Source organism: Netta rufina (assembly GCF_964035555.1).
Source record: "Netta rufina genome assembly, chromosome: 6".
Taxonomy (NCBI): Eukaryota; Metazoa; Chordata; class Aves; order Anseriformes; family Anatidae; genus Netta; species Netta rufina.
This window is the reverse complement of record NC_140129.1, coordinates 16976113-16997620: the sequence shown is the minus strand read 5'-3', so window position 1 is coordinate 16997620 and position 21508 is coordinate 16976113. Positions and strand designations below refer to the sequence as shown.

Genomic DNA, 21508 nt, shown 5'->3' with positions numbered 1-21508 from the left:
TTTATACTCGTGCCGCAGCTAATATTGCTGACTTTCATAGAGAAATCAGGAATAGTCTACAATAACTGTAGAAAAGAGTCTTGCATGTAGACATACATTCATATACACATCCACATTGCAAAACTAAGTATCCTACACAAATTAGCACCTTTCTGATCACCAGAGCCCCTCTGCAAAGCAGAGAATTTTCCCTTTTTGGCAGATGAAACACCAAGGCATGTTATCCAGGATGTTGCCTAACAAGACAAATGCAGTATGCGCAAGCCCTGTGCTATTATGTCTTTCGGCTATCACTTTCATGTCTTTTTTCACAAGATCAGTCTTCCCATCTCTGGAAGCAAGAGCAGCCAAGGTGGGTCCCACACTAGAGAGACTTATGATCTCTATCAAAGGAGCAGCAAAGTAGGGTGGGACTTGGAAAGTCAAACGCCTAGTGTATGTGCCCAGCTACTCACTTGTAATCGCTTGTTCAGTTCACCAGAAGCGTGGGTAATGAAATGAGTTTGGCCTGAAAATCCTAGATTACCTCCCACAGATATTTGTGTCTCCATGCTGATTGCTAAAAGCATCCTGCAATTCTGCTTTGAGAACTACAAAGCAGATTCAGATTTCAGCCTCGCAGGCCTGCTGCTGGCTGCTCAAGAAACGGAGATCTTCCTCCTCCCTGCTGGCTGCCGATTTAGTCACTCCCAGCTGAGATGGAGGTGCCTGGTAGGAAAGAGCTTTTCCCACCCAAAACAACAACCGGCCGCAAACCTGGCCTCGGAGCTCCATCTAGAGGACGCTTCTCCTCACAGAGGAGGTTTGTGAAGATGGGAGCTGCGGCTTCCTCGCATCTGCGGGAGTATTCAACATAAATTAATGTAATTCCCATTCAAATTGCGTCGCTGACTTCCCACTTATTGCTCGGAATGAAAAGATGAAAAGCTTTTCATCTTCAGATAAATTAAAAAAAAAAAAAAAAAGAGCATGTTAAGTTTATAGCACTTCAAAAACTTCCAATGCCCACGTCACCATGAGATTTTGCTTAAAATCAACAGAAAGCATCTGCTAGAAAACACAAACAACTTTAATTCTTCTCTCTAATTTAAGAACTCTGTTTTCTTTGTCTCATGGTGTATAACAACTTGTTACATGTTTGTAAATGCTCACAGAAATTAGCCCCTGTAGCTTTAGCTAGCAAGACAGACCTAGCACTAAACCAATGACATTTACCTGCTAGGGGACTTCATGCTCTGTTGTTGTTGTTGTTGTTGTTTGTTTTTGTTTTTTTCTCTTGACCAGGGTATTCAGCTGTGCCACAGAGACCGTGCCAAACTGAGGAGGATAGTTTGGAATCCACACCAGAGACAGCTGTGCCCCATACGCAGGTAACATGCCATGGCCCACCCAATGTCCATTTAACACAGCGGAAACATTTCAGCAGGGAACAGACTGATCTGGTGATCTGCACTGCCATATGAACAGCACAGACTGTGCAGTCTCCACTGATAATGCACTGACTGATGGCACATGAACACTAACCTCAGTGCAGAGGCTGGTCAGCAACAAGAGTGTAAAAATTCAGTGATTAAAAATTAGGGAACAAGCACATCATATCCCTGGCCTCAGCAAAGGCACTTCTGTAACACCTACTGATTAGAATGTCTTCAAAATACAGCTCCCCAGCCAGGTGATAGTGGTAGGTCAGAGGTATTTTTATTGTCTACAAAATGTCATCTCCCAGATTTACAGAAAATCTTGTTTCTCCTTTGTTAGGATGTGAGCAGTTTAGCACTGTTCACCAGAGACTACGCTAAAAAGTCAGAAGATTTGAATTTTATTTCTAGTTCTGTCAAATGTTCCTTTGTCCCTGGGAAAGAAAATATTCCTGTATTTGCAAGTGCAGCCTGTTTGTTGGTTCCTCATTAAAATATTCTAAGATTAAATTGACAAATACTCTTCTAATTATATAACATAAGCTTATGTGTCAACCATCTTCAATAAGAAAAGATGGTTAACAATGGATCTTACGAATATTAGAGATTTACTATATCATTAAAAATTCATTTAATTTGAATTCTTATTTTTATCTGGAGATATGACAAAAAAAAAATGAAAGCACAGTGAAAGTCCTGCATCACACAATGTCAGGCTGCTTCTCTTTTGCTATATTAACCAGATTCTTAAAAATCCAGAACCACCAGTCTTTTTACTGCTACTTTTGCAAGAATTAACAGGTTAAATATGCATTATTTCATGTGGTGACGTTGCTGTGGGGTAGGAGGATGGAGAGTAGAAACATTGGTACTTTCAAAGAATTAATTTATATGTTGAGAGAAGCTATAGCTACCAATGGAGATAAAGGTTAATAAAACGCAGCAGTGTTACAGCATCCAATGTACAAGGTTCAGTTCATTCACTGAGTTAGAAGATGATCTTAGAATGTTTTAAGGCAATCCACAACAATCTAGATGAAGCTGGAGAAGACAATATTTAATATCATCATAATAAATACTTCTTTTAGGATTCTAATCTTCCACGTTTTAGTACATCCCAATTTAAGAGTCTAAAATAAATGTCAACTCAAAGTGTTCCAAAACGAAAACATTATTGTAAGATCAAGATCCATAATAACAAGCTCACTCCAAGACTGCCATCTGTTTTCAGTCACTTAATGTGCCTATGGTATCACTGTCACTAAAACACTATAAGGTTTTGCCAAATATGTGCTGCCTTAAGTTGAATAACCTAATTCTGCATGCATATCCATTGCAGATGAATGAATATCATAATAACTAGAAAAGAAAATAAACTTTAGAAAATGTTTAGACAGGTAAAGCAATGTGGCAATAAAAGCTCTTAGTGGATTGTGTCTTTAGCCGGATACTTACAGTTAACATGGCAAACATTAGCTGGCACACGTTGAAAGCGTGCCTCCAGTTGTGGTATAAAACCATTCGATAATTCTTCCTAACCGTCAAAAGCCACCTACACAGTGTCTGAAATGAAAAGTACAAATTTTACCAGGGCCACTAAACGCGTGCAAATGGACAGAGCAGTGCCAAGACAGAAGCAGCAGATATCTCCGCAGAGCAGATGGTTACCTCGTAGTCAATTTTAAATTTCTGAACCATTCCAAGTTCCATGAACATCCGCAGGGCTGCAGTAATCATGGCATCCACATCAAGTGAGAAGTCATCAAAATGGATGTCATCAATGCCAAGCTCTGACACCAGAGGGATGTTTGCTGCCTGAAAATACCAAGGGGAAAGGGAAACTTCTGATTCAAATCCTGGGCCTTTTTTCCATGTCACTCTTACGAGAAACCACCCATACAGCTGTTCTGACCTGCCAATTCAAATCAACCCTGCTTGATTGGAATGCCAACCAATACAAGTCTTCACATGAGAAATACCAACAGGGCAAGGTAACAGAGAAGGAGAACAATGGGAAGAAGAACCAGATACAATCAGGAAATGCACTCACCATCCCAACTGGAACCTCCATACAGCATTTAGACTGGAGGAGCTGTCCACTTTACAGCTACTGCAGTAACACAATATATTCCAATGCAAATTACAATGGTGTAATGCAAGAAACATCTGGACAGCCAGCAGCTGTGAATTTTAATTGCTACCATTCAGAAATGCAAAGTAAATATACTGCTCTGCAGGATTTCTTCATCCAAATGTCTTCATGTTCATGAGCATACAAGTGCCCTTCACTTTATACTGTTCACTACACATTCACAGAACCAAAACAGTAATAAAAAGAAATGTTTGGAAAGATATACTTTCCAAAGGAACATAAAAATAATTTTCAACATTCTGATCATGCAGTAAGTTAATAAGCTATAGCAAAAGCCTTATATCTTTCTCCTCCCATATGACAGCAGATTCATGTTCCATTTGTAATAGAGGAATGGGATTTTCATGCACACAAAGTCATACGAAGCGGTTGTGCAGGACTGGCTGATGAATACAGCTGTGCACATAGACATGTTCTGGGTGGCCCAGCAGCAGCATCTGCAGGAGCCAGGCAGAGGAGCTGTCAACCCTCAAGGGCTTGTTTGCCCTTCCTCATGCTCCTTCAGACTTGCCACTCATCTCCCCAGAGAGGGCAGGTGGAGGAGCCTGCCTTGCTGAAGTAGCATCTCTTCTCACTCTTCTGCAGCGAGAAGGTGATGGGTCAGGTAGAAATCTCACAAAGGGGCTGGGTCTGGCCCATAGGCTGGACCATGATGAATTTGTTAAACTTGTGCGGACTCAGCTGGCATGGCACATCCAGGTACTCATTGGCATATAAAAATACCCATTCATGCAGTTTTAAGTTCACCTTCACAGTTACAGGTTTCTACATGGCGACCTTATGGCTTCCTTTTTAAGAACTTGTATTTCAAAATACTGCACCGTAACTATGACAAGTTACTGACAAGTAAAAAGTTTTTCTAGGCAAAGGAAAAGTACCACCTCAATAGTTACTTTTCACAAAGATTAAGCTGGTTCAGCCATACCATGTACAAGCAGATAGTGCAAACCTGTTGTAGAACAGTAATAACATTGTGGTACAGACCCATCTGCTAACTAGAATAAAACTGCCTTTTCACTTCAGTGCCCAGTGCTGCATGCCAATACCACAAAAAGTCACATTGTTATGCCAGTGAGGTTAATTGACATGGGAAATAAAACAACCCATCACGTGACATTCCAGGACACCACTGAAGAACCTCAGGAGCATGCAGGAGAGAAGCAATCTTGGTTAATTGTATACATACTTTGTTCACTAGCATAATGATTCAGGTTGAATCAATTCAATATTTTTTTCTAAATCTTATTTGAATAATTGTTGAAACATTTGAAATAGTTCTAAATGACACCAACACAACTTACGCCTTAATACTCCTTAAGATCTGGCTGCAAAACTACACATTTACTTCTGAGGTAATGAAAAAGAAGATGCTGTTAGATGTGAAACAGGAATGCTGGCCCAAATGCTGGCACCTAGACCTTCATCAGTCTTACAAAAATTGTGACTTTTTGTCAGTCATTTATAATATTTATTCTATGTATACACTCACTGGATTTTAAATGTACTCTATACAGAAAGTCTTTGATGGAAGAAAAACTTTTGTCAATTTTACTCGTTTCTTAGAAAGAAGTTTAAAGAACAAAGATGCTGAAACAGAAGTACCTGACTGTAAGCAGACCTGCTTGAAATTGCTTCATTGAAACCATCTTTACAAGCATACTGCTGCATTTTCATCAACTCTGAAGTGGGTTCTGATTAACTTTTTCACGTTTTCTGTCTCCTTAAAAGAAAACGGATATTTTCCTTGCTATTTTTCAATAAAAACAAACACATTTACCAACCTGTTACAATTCAAGGGAGTACAGCTGAAACAGTTGCGAAGCAGTTGCTCAACTGTAACAGTTTTTCCCTTTTTCAAACAGTAGAGCATTAACAACATATTCCAAATCTATTACAACCTGAACAAGAGCTTAACAAAGCAAGTCAAAAACAATTTCTTCCCACGTCAGTCTGAAACTTTTAAATATTTATGAGATTTTACATTCCTAAATTTAACAGGAGTGCCATAATCCAAAATAACTGCTGAATTAATAGCCAGGAGATAACATTTGTATAAAAGAACCATTTGCTTTACAACAGCAATAAAGGAAACAACAGAATTATGAGTGTTGAGACTAATTTGAATAATGTTAAAAAAAAATGATATGTTGTGGGGCTGAAGCAATATTCAGGCTGCACCTGGCATTGTCTGTCCTGTGCTTCTTATGTTGGAAATGCAGCAGTCCAGGGTTTATAGGAGAGCAGTCATTAAAACTTCATTTTTTTAATTACAAAGATATAAAAAATATTCATAATACTGAATATTAAAACATATACAGCCCTGACATTTTGCTGCACTGCAGGAGAAATTCCAGTGGATTTCTTAAAATAAACAGCAATAATAACATTCTCTTCCAGGAAAACAGAGGGGATGAAAGTACCACGACAATAAGAGGAAGGGGCAGGCAATTAAAATTCAACTTACAGTGAAATTATTTTCTAAAGCACCCCAGTGATTTAGGATCACTTAAAAGGCTTGCTTCCTTTGGAATGTTTTGAAGTTCAATTTCCTCTTTCTAAAAACAATTAAGCACATTATACACTGAAGTCTTTTTACCCTGTGGACCAAGTAATTTCAAGGCTCTTCATCCTTGAGAAAGATTCACATGACTCTCCTATCAGCTTATAGTAAATTAAAGCCGGATGTGACTCCTCTGGTCACATCCCAGTACTCCTTAGAATCAGAGAAAAAATACATATTGAAAGGAGCCATGAACACAAGTTGGGGTTAACTCATGGAAGGCATCTGGTCTTGCCTAGTAAGTACAAACTTGGCAGTTCCCAGGCTGGGAAACTCTCACCACTTGTAGGAACTTGAGAAAGGGCGCCATGCCCCTGGAAGAGTGCACAGGGATGAGGTCTGTGTCTGCCCAATACTCACGTGTGCACGGGCTGGGGATGGGACGGGTACAGGAGGGGGGAACAGTGCCTTTGTAATCAGTTCAGAGTTGGAGGCAGATTTTCCTTTCCTCGTTGCTCTTCGCTATCACGTCAATGGCTTTACAGCCTGCTTGGCATATGTGAACCGCTGGGAGACGAGTGACTGGTTGAACCTTAACCAAACCTACGTCAGCGGTCACCAAAGAGCTGAATGTCATTAATGACCGTCATACTTCCAAACACATAGAGCAACTCTATCAACTTTTGAGTCCCAAAATTCTGGCCACTGTCAAAGAGAGCCTATGGAATAGAAAACTTGTGGTTCTGGTTCTGTGTTAGTAAGCCTCTGGGCTACTGTGGGTGAGTAGAACTTAAAAAGGAGAACTTTAGGAAACCAAGGAGTCAAAGTTTTTATGGAAACACTAAGAAGTGAAATACTTCATATAAAACCTGTTTGATGCTTACACCTTAGTGCTGCTGAGAACAAGCGTTTCACAGTTTTAGAAGCACATATAAAATGTGGTATAAAATATTTTCTTTATATCGGTAGCATAGAACTAGACAAGAATAAAGTATTCATTCATGCTCTTTCATTCTTGTGGACAGTATGTGTACGTGTATATACACGTCAGAAAAGCGCAGTGTAATACATGCATGCAGAGCATTTTACAAGGTTCTTGCTGTAAGGGCTGAATGAGGCGCTCATGATGAACACCAATCAACACAAGAAAAAGGAGAGACTTCTGCTGCTGTTTTGAGCACATTTCCTGAATGAGATATAGGTTTTACATTCAGCTTGATTAACAATACTACAAATCGCTGTCCTTTTAATCCTACTTTCAATTTCTGCCATATACTACCCTAACACCTTCATAATGGCCAATACTGCCATTAAGAAAGCGCATGCAAAACAAACCATTAAATGACCTCTTACACTCATTAATGCCACTGAGAAAAACAAACTAACTTTAAATCAATGTATAGTTATAAATAGTACAAGAACAATCCCTTGAATTGGGTAAATGAAAAGGGGACAAAGTTCCTGAATAGCCTGATAGCTGCCATAAGCCTGTGATAGGTGTCTTTCCATTTTAGGATCTGGAATCATTACCAGTCTTATGTGTTTCCCTAACGATCCACAAGGTTTTACAAACCAGACATGTTCTGCGTGAGATGGAAGTCTAGTTTTCAGCATGCGAAAACTATACCCAAGCTAAACTCTTCTCATTCCAGCTACTCAGATTTACCTTCAGCAGAGACCAGCAGGCCAGTCCACGTTGCCAGTGCAAAAAATGCTCAGAGAGAGATAGCTCTTTATGTAGGGGGACAATTGTATCATCCCAGGAACTAACATGAAATAACAATTTGGACAATCAACAATCTCCTGTAGCAGGATTTGATTATGAGACCATTCTGGCTGAGTAGTGGAGAGAGGGCAATTTGGTGGTGATTAAATTTTATCCCATCTTGCCAAATTCCTCTTATTCCATCCATATTTCCCACCAGTCATCACACACTGATAGTCAGCTTAAGAAGTTTCTTACGCAGAAGATACCTACAGCTGAAGGAGCTGGTTTTAATAATTCCATTCAGCATTACATATAAAATATGAAAATGCAGCTTTTGATCCCATATGATACTAAGAACACAGGACAAACTATATTTTGCAGGGAAGGCTAAATAATTTTGCACTAATTCTTGTAACAGTATATTCTTAGCAATCTTACCTATTCCATATTTAATAATGAGATGAAGTCAGACTTGAGGCCCTTTTAAGTACTTCTGTAGCTTCTCAGAAGTACTTCTTTGAGTACTTCTGTAGCTCTCAGAAGATCAGGACCTGAAAAAATCTTAAAGACTGATCATCAAAAACTGCAAAGAAATCATCAAAGCAGATATTTAAATGTGATGCCTTCATCTTTATCATCTACCAAACCATACTGGAGACAGTAACTTCTGATGGCATAGATTTTGATTTGTAAAGGGTTCTTTTCATGTATAAAGGCCTCTAAAAATACTTGCTTAGATTTATATCTGCAGGCATTTTTTACAATGTATCTTTTATAGTCAGTTGATAGCAGTAGTGGACAAATTCCACACATATTCCCAGCCATGGAAGACCAAAGCCTGTTATGTTCCAGTCTGACACGTTTCTTACTCTCTCCAAAAGGCAAGAATCAAATGTTTCAGCTTAGGGATGTTTTAATGCCCAGAGCAACCCGGGTTTTAAAGGCCTCCATCTGTTACTGCAGGCTGCGGCTGGCGCCTCTCTGCCTTCAGAGCGCTGAGTCAGCACCTCTGTTCCAGTGACCAACCCCAGCAGGAGCAGGACAGCAGCATTTAAATGAAAGCTTGTAATATTTACAGTAAAGAGAAGTGGCTGTGGAACAGATTCAAAGTGTGTGTGTGTATGTGCTCCTCTGTGGACTTCAATTCTAATGAGCTTTTAACATGACTGTCGCTGCTGCCTTCTGGAGCGAGATCACACAAAGTCAAAGAACCATTAGGTTGGAGAGGACCCCACGACACCAGCCAGTCCAGCCCCCTGCTCAAACAAGGTCCAAAAAATAATACTTTATTTGCCCTTCAACAACTTTTGCCAAATTTTGATTCCCTGAACATGGTCCCTGTACAAAGGGATACTCAAATAACCGAAACTGGAAACTGGAGTGGAACAGGAACAGGGCTTTGGCCCCCTCTGAAGGCAGCTGGATGAAAGCATGAGATGTGGAGACCTGGCCCTCCCATACACACTTGCTTTGCACCGCCAGATCTACCAAACTCCCAGTTTCTGTGTTGGACACTATGGAATGTTTTATCCAACAACTGTTCAGATGTGAAAGATATCAGCAGTCCCTAGAACAGGGCTTATAAATGTTGAGCTCTTCCAAAGTAATCCTGCAGATAAGCAGCTGATTACAGTCGCAAAAGCAAATGACCAAACTCTGCCCCAAGTCCCACAGTGGGTGTCTGAGCCCTTTACTGGAAAAGGTCATTGTTCAATGTCAAGAATTCCACATCTGTAAACTGAGAATAATGCTGCTCTTGCATTCAGCTTTGAAACCTGCAGATGAGGCATGTGCATGCAGTGTATACTGCTATGTACTGCCACGTCCTCAACTAGCAAATCAGCAGCACAGGATGCAATTTAGAAAAATTGTAGGAGAAAGCAAGCTGCATTTGGTCTTGTTTCAAAAAGTTATGTTTGGCAAATGGTCAAATCAAATATATCTACTTCACTGTGGGCTCAGGACAAAAATATGCTATTTACTTTTTGGTATAAAGCTACATGTACCTGAGAAAAGAATGTATTTTTATACTTTTATTTTTAAAAGGAGAAGGGAAGATATGTCATCACAGCATTTCATATGCGGTTTCCAAACGTAAGCCCAGAAGTATAGCTGAAAAGTGTATTTCTGATCAATCAATCCTGAACATGCCACTTTCTCAAATTGGGACCCATCAAAAGGAATAATAAATTTGATGAAGATAAAAATATTACACTTAAAATTTTCTCATAAACCATAATAGAAAATATACAAAACACATTATTTATGTTACTAAAATTGATCCACAGCATTACAGTTGTTTCTTAGCACATAGAAACAAAATATATGACAGCCTATAAAAGCAACAAGAAATTCTGTTTTAAAAGAACAGACACATAAAATAAAAGCAATTAATGGTCGGAGTATCTATTATTCTTAAGGCCAAAGTACATAACCACAGCAGCCCAGGACTGGAGTTTTACAGGGCATGCACATTGCACACAATGATCTCCCGAGGCGCGCATGGGAGTGTTCACGTCCTTTTGGCGTATGGTGATTAGAAAATAGCCAGTGTGTCACATACTACAGGCTAGCAACTGTCGACTTTTTATGACCATTGGTGCAGATGAGAAGCTCATACAAAAGGGTCTATTCAGTCTCTGTCCCAGAATTTTAAACAAACACTAGCACCAAACCTAGGGCAAATATTTCTCTGTGATACAGAATAAGTGTCAGGCATGCAAGGCTGCCATTTCCCACAACAGCCCTACTTGGTTTTGGTAGGCAGAGTCAGCTTTGTTGCTCCATGAAGAGCAGAATGGGTAATGAGCACTGATCCCCTCATGCCTATAAATTTGGGAGGGCAAGTGCTGAGGGATACAAGCCAGACTTCTCCTCCACAAGACAACCTAGGAACGGGAAGGAAGGCTCTAGTTGTTTCCTTGAAGACTCAGAAGAGGAAAAAGCCTGATTAAGGGTGGAAGGAACAGGGTCAGGGTTCTCTTCACAGAAGAGACATAAAGAAGCAGGGAGGAGCCAGTTTTTTGGTGGCAAACAGCCCAATTCATGCCTTGAAATTCCCATCAGAACACGCACAGTATGAGGACACGAGGGAGAAGTGAAGGCATTGCCAAGAAGAGAGTAAAAAAAAAACCAAGAAAACAAAACAATAAAACAAACAAAAACACCAGTGCCACAATAGCATGTGAACTGGTATTACACTAGTTCTCCTGTCCCAGCCTACTCAGGCAGCACGAAACACCCGCACTTTGTCACCACCCACAGGAGCACTGCTCATGGGCCACCACAATGGGGCCATGGCAGTGCTGCCAGAGCACTCAGCAGTGGCACTGGATGGCATTCCTGCTGGCCACTGAGGTTTTCTTGTTAAGCACCTGTGACAAATCAGACTGGCAGAATTGGTGACTGGTGGGGAAAGTTATGTAAGTGTGAGTGGACTACTACTCAGCTGGAGAGAAAGTCCTATTTCAGATCTGCTAGAGTGACAGCCGTAACAGACTAGTGCTAGGCAGACAGTAAATAATGCTGAAAATGCCTTCAAACTTTCAACATACATTTATAGAAAAGCTATAGAGAATGTTGCAGTAATTGTCTTTAAAATGTTTCATCTTTGTCTTTTTCTCCTTAGTTCTCATCAGGTTTAAAAAAAATAAATAAATCCACCTTTCCTACTCTAGATCTATAAATCACTCCCCAGGCACCCTCAGGAGTGCTTAACACAGCATCCTCCAAAACAAAAAACAAAAACAAAAACAAACAAACAAACAAACAAACAAACAAAAAACCAAATCAGTTTCATCTGTTTCATCTTGCTACAGCTTTAACAAGCCAGGAGGATTAGCCCCATTTCCCTCACTGGAACCAAGGTACATTCTCCACAGCATCCTTTGGCCCCATGGAGCCCACCAGCAGAGCAAGTCCAGGCCCCCAGCCTGCAGAGCAGCAGGAAGCTCTGCTTCACACACAGCCCACAGCCTCATCATAACATCGTTGCTGATAAAATACAAAATGTACAAATCCTGCTCTTTCAACAAAAATAAATAGGCACTTAAATCTTGTATTTTTTCAGGTCCTTACTTACTACCTAGCTCTTACTAGCTTTATAAATTTTATTTAAACAAAGTTGCCCTTTATCTATTGCTATTTTGAGGTAGAAGGCTGCAACACAGCCTTAAATACTTATTTTGTGTTGTTGATTGAGTTCTTAATGAAGATCTTACACATACACATTAACTGGCCCCTGTCACAATACTATGATATCTGACTGATATTATTGCTCCTTTTCTCCTAGATACCTTAGGCCTGTCAAATGTTTTGAATAAACCCTCTCATTGTACACTTAGAGGGTGCTATGGAAAGGCCGTATCATCAGGTGTGGGGATGTGGAGGCGTGAATCTCAGTGACGAGGTCTGTCTGTATGACTCTTTCAGGGACACTGGATTGTCCATGCCTGGTACAGAGCTGCATAAATACCTGAGCCACCACCAACTCAGAGATGCAGTTAATGAGCAGACAACGAGCCAGGGAAGGAGCTGGATATGGATCCCTACCCAAGGCTGCTTTGCTGGGCCACACCGGGAGATAGTCACCAGGGTCTCCTCCAGGTAAGTGCTACACATCCCTTCGACAGTCGTTACCCACAGACTAGGTCCTGCCATGATACTGTGTTAGTTATGCCATGTACAGCCTTTTCTTACCAGCACCACCACAGGTAAAGTGCAGACACATGAGCAGATATTTGCAATCAGTCTATATATATGCATAATTTCTAAAATAGAAATAGCCTTTTTTTTTTTTTTTTTGGTGTATGCCCTAGGATAAAACACACTACTGCACAGCAGCACAGAAAGCAGGGTTTGTTATAATAAGTTTAAGTACCCCAAACAGAATGCAGTACATGCAGGGCGATCACAAAGGTGCTGGAAAACACTGATATCTGATGTTCTCAGCTCTTTTGTGCACATTCAGCCCTGGGCAAAGCTTGTTGCAACGCAAAAGATGACGGAACACTTCACAGAAATGGCCTCATAAAATATTCAGCTTTCTGTTTTTGCCCGGGGTACAATCTGTGCATTTTCCATACAGTTGGAGCAAAAAAGAAGTGCTAGATCTTATTTCTCACATATTTTAAGCATTTATATTTTTAATTAAAAAAAAATAATGCAGAACTACTGTCTTAACTTCTCTGGTAGAAAATACATGTACACTGCCTGGGATTTTTCCCAGACTAAAACAAGAGATTTTTGAGAATAAAACAATTCAGGAATCCCCCAGAGATAATGAAGCAACAGAATAAATAATGAATAGAATTTTGTTTGTTTTTTTTTTTTTGTTTTTACACATAATATATGCTACATATAGTTTTGCTTGGATGACACAGACACACACACCCCAAATATGAACCTATTTAGGAAACAACTGTGCATCCATGCATTTTTTCTTTTCAAATAGTCCCAGAGCCTAAATTAATACTGCACAGAACACAGCCGCTCACATGCAGGATCAGGTCTTCCAGCACTGCCTTGCTCTATACCAGCTGAAAGAAGACGGCAAAAAAAAAAATAAAATTGTTGGATATTGCTATGGACATAACATGTCTGAACCTGTCAGGATATTTCTCCCAATTCTCTCCGTGACTCATTCAGGAAGGACACGCTGTCCGTGCTGCTAACATATTCCACTACATGCACACGCACAAACGTTACGATGGTGTGAAATTGCATTGGTATTACCTTTTCCAGGATTTTACAGCCCAACAAAAACACTAAATGCTCAGACTTAAAGTGGAGCAAGGATGGCACCCAGTGGCCAAACAGACTCATCTCAGAAAAACGTTTCTCAGCTCTCTCTCATCCCTCGCTTTCTAGGGCTTTAATTATAAAAAGATTTTAACTCTAAATGCGAACCAGTTGGCAATGTAAAAGGCTTTTTAAGGGTGATGTCCTCTTTTTTTTAAAGGACATTTATTTTTTCTTCTGTAAAATATTTTTTAAAAATGCCTACAGAAATGTTACCATTAATAATTTAAAATCAATACCAGCAAACATTTATGACAAACAGCTGTTTGCAGCCAGAACACAGTATCCAGGCAGAAATAAAGAAAAGTGTTCTGTCTTTTTGTAGGGTACATGCTGGGGGGGAAATGAATGATTCCATCCTCGTTTCAAAAATCAGTACTGTTATTAGGGAACTTGTTTCATTTTAAAATCGATTTTGATAATATTAATGCAAAGTATTAAATTTCTATCCAAATAAAGCTTGGTGAAAAACAACTTGATTTTTTAATCAGAAAATTCCCATCTATAACTTCAAAAAGGAATCTAAGCTACAAAAGGAATCTAAGCTCAGTTAAATGAAATTATTACTCAAAAATATTATTGAAATTTTATACTTTTTTCCCCTTCATTTCTTTGAAGAATTCTTTCCTCCACAGGGATATATATTAACTGTGTGGGAATAACTCACCCCTCGTAGACAATGAAAGAACCATTACAAACCCACCGTGAAGACCTCCTAAAGTAGTATCTTTCAATGAAGTATCCCAGTTTTTAATCATTCTGTTGCAATTTAAGTGCACAAGTCTTTGCTAGATAGATTTTTCTTCCTGATTGAAAATCTTTCCAAATAAAAATTCCCACATCTGTCATGGACCAAAGCTTACTACTTTATCATTTCACAAGTGTTGATTTTTTATAAAACATTCTTCAGATATTCCTCAGCCTTGCATGACATTTTAAACGTATTCTATGCCTTATCGCTTTTTGCATGGTTGTTGGCTAAACGCTGTAGCAATGTTGAACTGTATTTATTCCTCAGTGTTTTCCACTTGACAAGAGAATAAGAGAATCTTGTAGGGTTTGATGGCTGATCAGATTGAAGGACAGACAACAGGTCTGTTGGAGAATGAATCATTTCACCTTCAGTTAGAACAATGCTATGTCCCCAACTGCTGTTTCTCATTTGCTTATCTAAGCATTCTCCAGTCCTGGACCAACCATGGTTTTGGATAGGAAAATACATGCAACAAATAAGAAACTTCCCATTTCAATAACAAATATACTAGTTGAGAGCAGCAAAGTAGTAGCACACTTTTTTTTTTTAGTACAGGCAAATTAATAACCAAGTTTATTACTCACTCCTCTGATGAAAATTTCTGTTGTTGAACTATTACTGTACTAGTATGTGTAATTACTAAAAAACTGAAAAGCAGCCACTATCTAAGGCAGTCATTTTAAATGCTTCAAATGCTTTTTTAGTACTGTGAATAATAATGAAATATGGCAGAAATTCCTAGAATTCTATTATAATCTAAACCAATTGAAATATATTTCATCTTTTCAGAAGACTTTTTCTTTTTTAACAAAGTAGTATGAAGACCCATTCTAAGCATGAAAGTAATTTTAATTTTGTTATTTTCAGTAATAGATGTGTATTACTTGTCAAGGTGTTTAGCAGGATTAATTAAGCTGTAGTATAACTATGAATAAATTGATCTTAGATGTATTCATTACTTAATATTTCTAGTTACCATGTCTTTACTCTGCAGTCAGAATATCAATATAGATTTTTCACATTTTCAATCGTAACCCCTTAACCCCCCTTTTTTAACATATGGTGCAAATATGTGCAGAGATTATTCTGTATGGTAGACACAAATAAATACATTGTTCCTTTGCTTGTGTAAAATATTATCACAGAAAGTTTCTTATTAACATCCGCATGACTCCCTTACCCTGACTTAATCTGTAGACTGGAACTTCTTCCTTGTTGAAGGAAGACTATTCCTTCCCAAGTTTATTTAATGACCTGTGCTATCTCAAACAGGAAAAAAAAAAAAAAAAGTCTGGGCATAGGCATATGATCAAACTGTGGGCTTTATCTAGCTTCCAGGCCACGGGTTTCTCACTTTCTCCTCAACTCTCGTAATATGATTTTTCCTCAAGAGAAAAATTTTCAAAACCAGGACTTATCTCCTACTCTTCAAAATAAACTGGTTTTATGCAGGCTTATAACAGAAACACAACACAGTCCTTTGTAATTATAAAGCAGAAATGGTGAAATATCTAATGGGTGTTTTTGTGTATCTACAATGCTACTATAAAATTAAAATGCCAAAAATGCAATAAAGGCAAATGTTTAAAATTCAGAAAGCAATTTCAGAAGTTCCATTGTTTCCTGTCAAGCATCCCTAACATTAGGGTAGGCACTGATGTATGATAGTACTGCTCTAACAGTAGTTCACAAGCAGGTGCCTCTCAAGCCTCTGACACAGTGAAGTCGTCCCACTTTCCTTATTTCTGATAAAATCCCTCATGGAACAAATTGAAGAAAAAATAGATTAGTTTCCTTCAATAAACTGTCATAGTGTTCTTTCATATGCTTTATTCTCAGTAAATCCTATCACACTGGATCAGATTTCATGCTGGGAGAGGGGCTGTTGCATTGGAAGAAATGCACCTGATAGTCCCAGGTCACAGCACTGCATAAAAGAGCAGAAGAACAGCTTTGTAGGGAGATTGGGAAACACTTCCAGAAGCAGGTGGTTGAGAAAGGAAGGGAAACAGCTCTTATTAAAACAAACAATTCAGCAAACTCAGGCGTTTTCATCAGACTCCGTATCTGCAATTTCTGAGATTTATGACAGTAACACAGAAGTCAAAGAGCATTCTTCTGCAACTTAAGCATAAAGGGCATAGTCTCTTTTCTAGGTGACAAAGTGATGCAAAGAATGTATTTTTTTTTTTTTTCCCTCTTCAAACAACACTGTTGGAAGGCACTGGTTAATAACACTGGTTAAATGGCTGTATTCTATCAGACCAAAGGTCCTTCCTAAGCCCTTAACTCTGAGAATGATGGACATGGTGCTCTCCTCCCAGCTTTGGTGAGCTGCACCTCAGAGATGGCCTGAGCCAGAGGCAACTGTCTTTGTGCAACAGTCCTCATTTGCCTTTTGCTTCTGTTAATTTTTTTATTTGTATTTCTTTTTAACTCATTAAGATCTACAGTGATAGGTCACATAGTTTAACTAAACATTTACAGAAGGGAGGTCTTTGGTCAGATTAAAATCTGTACTCCATATAATTTCATTAGATGCTCACAAACCTAAATACACTGTATGAGAAAAGATTGAGCAGTCTTTTACTCTTCCTCTTCACCATGCCTTGCCATTCCTTCTCTTCAGTGAAATTTAAAAAAATTTTCCAGTTTTACATGTCTTTGAACTAGAGAGCCTGATGTCACCAGATGAGAGCCTCACATTTCAGAAACTAATATAAAATAGCAGTATTTTATTTTTAATCATTATTTTTTGTGTAATCATTTTCAGTGTATGCAATGCATATCTGACTTCTTGTTTCCATGACAACTGAAGACATAGGCACATGTAGAAGGGTATGAAATCACGTAATACAATAAAGATCTCGGTTTCATGAATTATGAAGCTCTCAACACGATGCTCTAGGTCTTGTCTTACGTAGGCAGTGCATGTGGAAAAGCAGAGAAATATAAGCTGTGCTTTACATCTTGTGCAGGAGCGTTTCTCAAAAGGGAAAGGGGATACAGCTTGATATTAACACTTCAGCCTTGTTTGCCCTCTAGATTTCCCTTTATTTTCCCCATTGCCACTATGCTTAGGGGAACAGGCTGCCCAGGGAAGTGGTGGAGTCACCATCCCTGGAAGTCTTTAAAAGACGTTTAGATGTAGAGCTTAGGGATATGGTTTAGTGGGGACTGTTAGCGTTAGGTCAGAGGTTGGACTCGATGATCTTGAGGTCTCTTCCAACCTAGAAATTCTGTGATTCTGTGATTCTGCTGGAATAGCACTAGGGAACAGCTTGGTGTCAGCACAGTCCCTTCTGTGACAGCAAGGAGGAGTGAAAGAGTCTGTGTGACTGGTCTTAGGGACAACCTTAAAACTACTTAAATGTGTGAATACCTTCATGCACTTACAGAGGGGTTTGGGGCTCAAAGAACTGTATGTGCTTCACCATATGCATGGCTCGGACCATAGTTTGCCATACTGACTTTGCAGCGCAACTGCATGTCTGCGGTCCTCGTTAAATCTGTGCTGCCCAACAGTTCGAAACAGTGTCACCTACACGGCCAAGTGCAAAAAATATCATCTTCCAGCAATACATTTTTAAACACTGGTAATACTTCATAAGTGGTCCAAAACAGAGGGCAACTTGTCTTTCCGAAATTTAATTACCAAGTAAGACTATAATGAAATTATTATAAACCACTACAAATGATTTAATTACCACAACATAAAAGTAACTAAAATAGTTCTAAATTGAAAGATGATGACACAACAGAGAATAATATAGTCTAGGATTGCTTTCCCCCTCCTTACAGAGATTGGAGGTAAAATTAATACATAAAATTATATTTCTCATTGTGCTGCCACTGTTCTACTTTTAATAGTGGGTGTAAAAATTGTAGTGACACAATGTACGACACAAATGCAGATTCACTTACATCTCATACATGTAGTGCACTCCTGGTATCAAATTCACTTAAATCTGTCATTGTTCATGTATTCAACTGTTTACATTGTCATATACAGTAGCAGTCTTAAAGGTGGTTTCTCTTTTCGGTTCATCTCTTCATCTTTACTCAGTTAATCTCTGTATTTTTGAGAGACATAAAAAAGCCTCTCCCCATGCGAAGGTAAGTCTTAACTAGCCACACCTCAGGTGATGCAATTGAGAAACATGGGGATTGTTATTAATGATACATTTTGAATTGAAGCCTCTGTAAAGCAGGTGATACATTATTTTCTGTTGTGTAGCTCTCCTGTGTGCTGTTTGACCTAAAAAAGGGAATCTCTCACGGGGCTATAAATAATGCATCATAGTCATTAAATATTGATCTGGCTTATACCATTCACAGCTGCACAATTAGGTTAGGTTTTTAAAAATAGCTTCTTGTATATTACCCATAATAGGACAGTGTTTACATATTCTCTTTGGAAACTACATTAAATTTAAAGGTGATACGTGTTTGTGGGACTGCTTGCTGTTTAAGTCACAGGACTTGTTCATTACTGTCTCAGAAGCCAGTAACTCTTGCTATAAATATCCTGTCCTACACAATTCTGCATTCTTTACTCATGTATCTTGGCTTTCTATATTTGCCTAAAGGATGACTATTTTTAGGCTTGGAGAGTCTGCATTTCAGTGAGAAGAAACCTGGCACTGCAGGACAATGCTATAGAATAGCATCAATCAGACTTCACTAGTCATAGATCTTTCTATTCCAATACTAGAAATGCTTATAGCTAAATAGTAGCACTAGTAGATAATAAAATATTCTGTCATTTCCATGTCTAAAATACAAGAGAGGACTGAGTTGCCAGTTTTTAAAAATCATACATATTTCTAACTTTTCCAAAAAAATAATATTGATGTGGGTGTGATTCATTGGTGCATTACTTTGGTTTATCCTGCCAAAATTCAGTGCCAGTTTAATGCAGTTGTGTAGATGCAAGCAAGAAGTGCAGTGATAAATCAGGCTCAGACTTCAGACAGTCATTATCAGATACATAATAAATGTTTGCATTCAAGGTAGATTTTTGTTTTTTGTTGTTTTACTTGCAAATGCTCACCAAAAAAAAAAAAAGTCTTCCCAGATCTACAGCAATGGTATCAGAAATCCACCTATCACAGTAATGCAGCAAAATGCCAGAAAAATTAAAATATTATGCAGTTTAGAAGAATATAGCAGCATATCTGATATTATTTTTATTTTTTATTTTTTTTAAGGAGTCTATCATAATTTAAATTTAAAATCAAGGTTGAAAAATATTTGGTAGCAAAATAATCTAGCAATGGAAAGTCTACATAGAATACTATAAATTGTATCTATTCATTACTCTTATTTTAAATCCATACATCTCAAAAAACATCCTCTTTCTTATAACCTGGAAGTACAGTGCATAACCCCAGTAGAGGAATGATGATGGCATGCCACAATTAGTTCTGATTAATAATTCTGATTCAATTGGCTGTTGTTGAAACTCCATCAATTAAGCTTCCACATGTCTTTCCTCATTTTAAAAACTGAACTTTTCAGGAAAAAGGGTCTGTTTTGTACTGCATACCAACTTAAAGTTGATACAAACTTAAAATACATTTTAAACTGGCATAAAAAGAGGACAGGAGCTTAAATTTTATTTTATTTTTTTTCCAAGAGATCTCGTTCTATCAAAACACAGTGCAAAAGACTGACTACCATGAGTAAATGGATGGAGGGTGTGATGGGGAACACCACTATGCAATTTTACAGATGCCAAATGAAGCCACAGACATCCCTGGCTTACTAAAATCAATGGCAAACCTCCCTAGGGCCTTACCTTCCCTAGGGCCAGACTATTACCTGCAAAGAGTAAGGGCTCTGAATCCAGATCTCTGCTATACTGCTTGTGTCTGCCTGGAGGGCTAAGCCCTCTCCCTCACTGCAAAAACGAGCTCTCTGGGTGTTGGAAGTGTGCACCTTCCATCCCCACTTGCCTGGGTGCTGGCAGCAGACCCAGTGGGTGGCCTCTCTGGGCCAGCAGCTCTTCACCTGCCCACGCTGGCCTCCAGAGAAAGGTGCGCCTGCTAGTGTAAGTGCTAATGATTACCAAAAACTTAACTGCAAATTTTCTTACCGTTTTCTTACTTTTTGTTGTTGCTCTATTAATTCTCAAGCAGGATTAGTAGCAACTGAAATAAATTTTATTTACTTCATGCAACTTGCTCATGGTAATGAGCTTTAATTCTTAAAAACACACCAAGTATATAATAAGAATTTGTGAATTCATCCAATAACAGTAGGAAGTTATTGACAAAATTTCAAGTAAAAAGGAACTTTAATCTTGGCAGGCTTTCTGTAATGCAATACAATTAACTTGTTGCTAAAAGATAGAGCAAGTACAAATATACTTGCAATTTTTTGCTTCATATTGGAATATTCCCGAGACTTTGGGCAAAGAAAAATTATGGAAAGCCACTTTACTAAAGCTATAATGAAATAAGATGGCAAAACCAGAAATAAACAGCTTGAACTAGCAGGAATAATATGTAATTATTTCTAAGCTCTTGGTGTGCAGTTCCTGCATGCGTAGAGATAAAATGTTGAAAAGCTGTCATCTGAAATGTATTGTCACTCCAAAGTCACTAATTACTGTTAGGTCCCATGTCAGTTAAGCCAGTAGTGAACTACTGGCATTACTCTCATTTAGATGTTTCTATAAAGGGTGTTTATTCCTATTCTGACTGAACCAGAACGTAGGTAAACTGTAACAGGCATTTCCACCGGCACGTGACAATAAATCACTGAAAAGAAAGGGGACACTTTAGCCCCAAACACCTCCAAAGGGAAAAATTGTTTACTAGCCAGTCAAGTCTACAAGATGACCCTAATATAACATAGAGCTTACACAAAATATAACAATACAATAAACAGTGAAAAAGAACAGAGATTTCAGGGCAGGATGCCCCAGGAGACCTTGGCAGGCAGATCAGCTGCCAGAGCCCTGCAAAGGGGAAGATGGGAGCAACTTCATCCCATGGATAGATTGCCCTCTCTAGGGATAAGCCCCCTGTTGATGGCCCATAAGACAAGCTGTTTTTTTTTTTTTTTTTTTAAATTTATTTTTTTTATGTTTTATAACAAAAAAAGCAATCATTGGTGTAAAGCATGAACAAAGACTACCTGGCACTCATTTTGTCAGGAACTGAAAGCAAGA

At 38.7% G+C, this 21508-nt stretch overlaps 1 protein-coding gene across 1 annotated transcript in view; it reads right to left on the bottom strand.

Annotated features, from left to right (window-relative positions):
- The window catches only part of PDE11A (phosphodiesterase 11A), a gene marked incomplete at both ends in the record, with an annotated part of 129752 nt that overhangs the window by 33538 nt on the left and 74706 nt on the right, over positions 1-21508 (bottom strand). The window contains 2 exons of the mRNA XM_084288782.1: positions 2874-2981; positions 3087-3233. Of these exons, the coding sequence (XP_084144908.1) occupies positions 2874-2981; positions 3087-3233 (255 nt within the window). The remainder of the gene's footprint in view (positions 1-2873; positions 2982-3086; positions 3234-21508) is intronic.